The following is a 3,714-nucleotide window of genomic DNA, read 5'->3' on the forward strand; positions in this document are numbered from 1 at the left end:
GGCGACAAGAAATACAGTTCTTTATTAAATAATTATATACCTATTTCGTTACATAATTACAATATAGAAACTAATTACAAAGTGTGAAAGCTTCTTTGGTGCTGCGGAAATTCACGACTTACTGCAGACTTCGTTGGTGGAAAATGTATCCAAAAATTTGCACACTCATGAAGTTCTTTCTAAACATGACAGACGATGTGATGATGTCTGATTCACCAATGTGCATGGTAATACCTGTACAGGTTGCAAGTGTGCACAAAATCAGTATCTGTATCATTTGTATTATACAGTTTCTGACAGTATAGCATCGATTTGGTGTCATAGAGATAACAATGTAATCTATCCTATCTACCATTTACTCCAGGTCTAGTGAACCTATGACCAAAGCAAATACGCTGATGTTTGATTTAACCCAAACATACGAGATATAGACAATGCAATTCTGATCGGATTTGTTGTTTTATGTCTTTTGATTGGGGGGGGGGGGTGCTACCCTTAGGAATTCAAAAAGAAAACCTACACGTCTTGAAGCCGACTCTGACATGCACGGATTTAAATGTCTTGAGGACAAAATTTCATTGAAATCAAAGAAACATGCATGAAAGAAACAGAACGTCATGGTCGTTTAAAATCTGATACGAAGGAATGTACTTTCAGTTGCGATCAAGAATATAAATTTAGTAAGCTGACTGTTCATACACACAACTTCCACTGTCAATCTTTTCTGACGTTTATAATGCACTTAAAAGTATTTCATATCCTATGCACCAAATCATTCCAGGCGTTGTTATTGCTAATGTAGTTCATCAGTGAAAACATGTAACTTTCACTTTCAATAACTTTGATTAAATTTATACTGCATTTTTTTTTTGTGTGTGGTTTACTCCTTCATCAACGTCAATTTGAACAAGAGGTGAGTTCTATTTTAAACAGACCATTCGCTCAGGAGTGACAATCTACGAGACCCAAACTTTTCTGTTTCAGTGAAAAACGCGTATTCTTATTAAAGGACATCTGCGTTGAGCACGAGAAGAACGGACCTCTCTCTTAAAAAAGAAAATAGAAAAAGGATGAGGAAAACCAAACTGAGTAACTTTGAAACTAAGAGTAAAATCCTTCGATCAATATTGCTAAATTAGAATATCCCTCATATCTCTTTTGAGACTTTGAAGATAAACGAATATTTATCATCGGTCAACTTGATTGATGGCTTGAGCATTACCAAGCTAGTTTGTAAACTTCTGATCCACTTGAGGCGGAAAGCGTAAAAGGAAACATACTCGAGCCTATATAGCAGGATCTTGCCGTTAGCAGAAGATGGCGCTACCTAGCCAAGTTATGGCGTACTTTGACCGAATACCATACACGCATATTACCGGTATGAGGAAGGACACTTTCCGGCTAAGTTCAGTGATATTAACCCACATCCCAATACCTTGGAACAGGGACGATAGGTCTACCTCATTCCGAACAAATGGATATGAAAAAAAAATAACCAACAAAGCAAACAAGATGCTAGTTTGTTTTCGTATTTCCTCATTGTCATATGCTGATATTCGTAAATTTTTGGGATGAACATGAAATTAGATATTACCTGCTGCGCGAACCATACTTCTACGGATTAGCGTACTAGTAGTTGACATTCCAACTTGTATAGATGTCTAAAGGCTTATTGTATCTCGATAGCGAAAGGTGGCAGGCGGTTTTTTCCCCTGCTGCATAATGTATTGTTTTGACTGTACGGTAAATACACCCTATTGCTTCAATTTCTCTATCAACACTAATATTCCTTCTGGGATGCCAATGTAATATACAGTGCAATACAGTCATTTATGTCAATCACATTCGTCGAATGACTACGAGTTTATTCTAACCTCTTGTTAAGTCTTATACTACATTAACACCGTATACATATATTATATATATATGACTTATTTGTACCTTAGAACAGTGGTTGCATTATTCGTGCTTTTTTTGTTCCAAAAACAGAACAAAACAAGAAGAGATAAACCTGTTCTCTTGATTTCAGATCAAAAAATAGCCAGAATAATGGATGAAATGAGGGACTTGGACCATTATCTACTAGCAACATGCTTGTGTTTCCGAGTTCAAACGAGACCATATTGGTATTTACATTTTAAAACAATGAGGGAATATCCCATGCAGACAAAAATTGCAGAACTCCTCTACACATGTCTTTCTAGAGATAAGGAGTAGAGATCGCATTCTAAAAGTCGAAATTAAAGTACAATTAGGTAGATCAGTGACATGCATGCTATTATTCGTAACCATTAATCACTTGAAATATCGATTGTCTTTGAAAATGTCTGTGTGTACCAATGATCGACATCAAGGTCCCGTCGATCGCCGATCACAAAACAACGTCTACCTTTCCTTCTTGCGAAGAAGAGGGAAGAGTCTTCGTAGGGTCACTGTCAGGCAAACCACGGAATATTTTGACTTTGAAGGCACGCTCGAATCCTTTTTGAAACTGCTGATACTGCATGGTGTAGATAAACGGATTTGCACACATATTGGCATATGCGAATACTTTTGTGATTGAGTACCACTTGCTTTGAAAATCTAGTGGACCACCGAGATTATAGACGAGATAGTTAAAGGCGATCGGAGCCCAGCAGATAGCGTAGGTCAGTGAAACGGTGACCATGGTCCTGATGACGTTGCGAGCTGCCCGTCCACTTCTCTCCGACATCATTCGCTTTGCTCGCTGGATTGGCTTGCCGCCGTTAGCCGGCACTGGCGAGGAAATCGGTTGTGGCGCCGACAGATGAGACTGCTTGCGAAGTTTTGAGAGGATGCAGACGTAGCTAAAAGCCATCGTCCCAAGTGGACCTGCGTATGTCACAAAAAATATGAAGACCCCAACTGCACCTTTCAAGATTTTATTTTGCCAATTTGGAAAACACATCCCAGTCGGGGTAACGATGTAAACGGCCGGCCAGTAGGCATCAATGATGAAGCCAGATGACCAGGTTATGATGGACACCACTTTGATTCTCCTCTGTAGTTTGGATGCGGAACTGCGATAGCGAGTCGGATGAATGATGGCGAAGTAGCGATCGGTTGTGATGCAGACCAGGTTAAGGCTTGAGGAGATGAATAGGGCCCACATCACATACTCGGATAGCCAGATCTTGCACAGGAGTTCATCAGACACGCTGGCGGGGTTAAGCTCCTTTTTCGGTAGGAAATGCATGAGAATAAACACAAATGACGTCGTAAAGTCGATCAGGGATTGGTTGATGATGAAGGAGTTGATCAAGCCTCGTAGGGACTTGTCCCTAAAGAAAACAAAGAGTACGACTCCGTTCCCGAGGATTCCAAGCGTGCCAATAATGCCCTCAAGAACATTCCACACCAGCGGCACTTCGCTGGATTGTAAATCCGTGCCGTTCCTCGTTCCATTGTCGGCAATCGCAGCGATGGTCGCAAACTCCGACATTGTATATCCGTTTCTTTTGTATGTTCAATTCTTTTTTTTTAACTGGGGTAGATTACGTTTATTTGTTTGTTTCACTCAGGGTTGCTGCATCAAAATCATGCGCTTAGTTCTAGATCATGTTCAGTCAAGTGGAATTTGCCTGCTGCCTGGAAGAATGATCGTACACCTCACGTTAATCATCCACTGAGCATTCCTCAAAATGTGAAGGATTACTGGCGCTGACCTTTACAATGCCTCTCCTACTCCTATAC

At 40.2% G+C, this 3,714-nt stretch overlaps 1 protein-coding gene across 1 annotated transcript; it reads right to left on the bottom strand.

Moving 5' to 3' along the window:
* Window positions 1-2,371: 2,371 nt before the first annotated feature.
* Window positions 2,372-3,491, bottom strand: LOC139726455 (orexin receptor type 2-like). The gene has a single exon (XM_071637411.1). The coding sequence runs from the start codon at window positions 3,461-3,463 to the stop codon at window positions 2,372-2,374; it is 1,092 nt and encodes a 363-aa protein (XP_071493512.1). The 5' UTR covers window positions 3,464-3,491.
* Window positions 3,492-3,714: the final 223 nt, after the last annotated feature.

This window comes from Diadema antillarum, unplaced genomic scaffold (assembly GCF_040938485.1).
Source record: "Diadema antillarum isolate AM-2024a unplaced genomic scaffold, OU_Dant_1.0 seq00000085_RagTag, whole genome shotgun sequence".
Taxonomy (NCBI): domain Eukaryota; kingdom Metazoa; phylum Echinodermata; class Echinoidea; order Diadematoida; family Diadematidae; genus Diadema; species Diadema antillarum.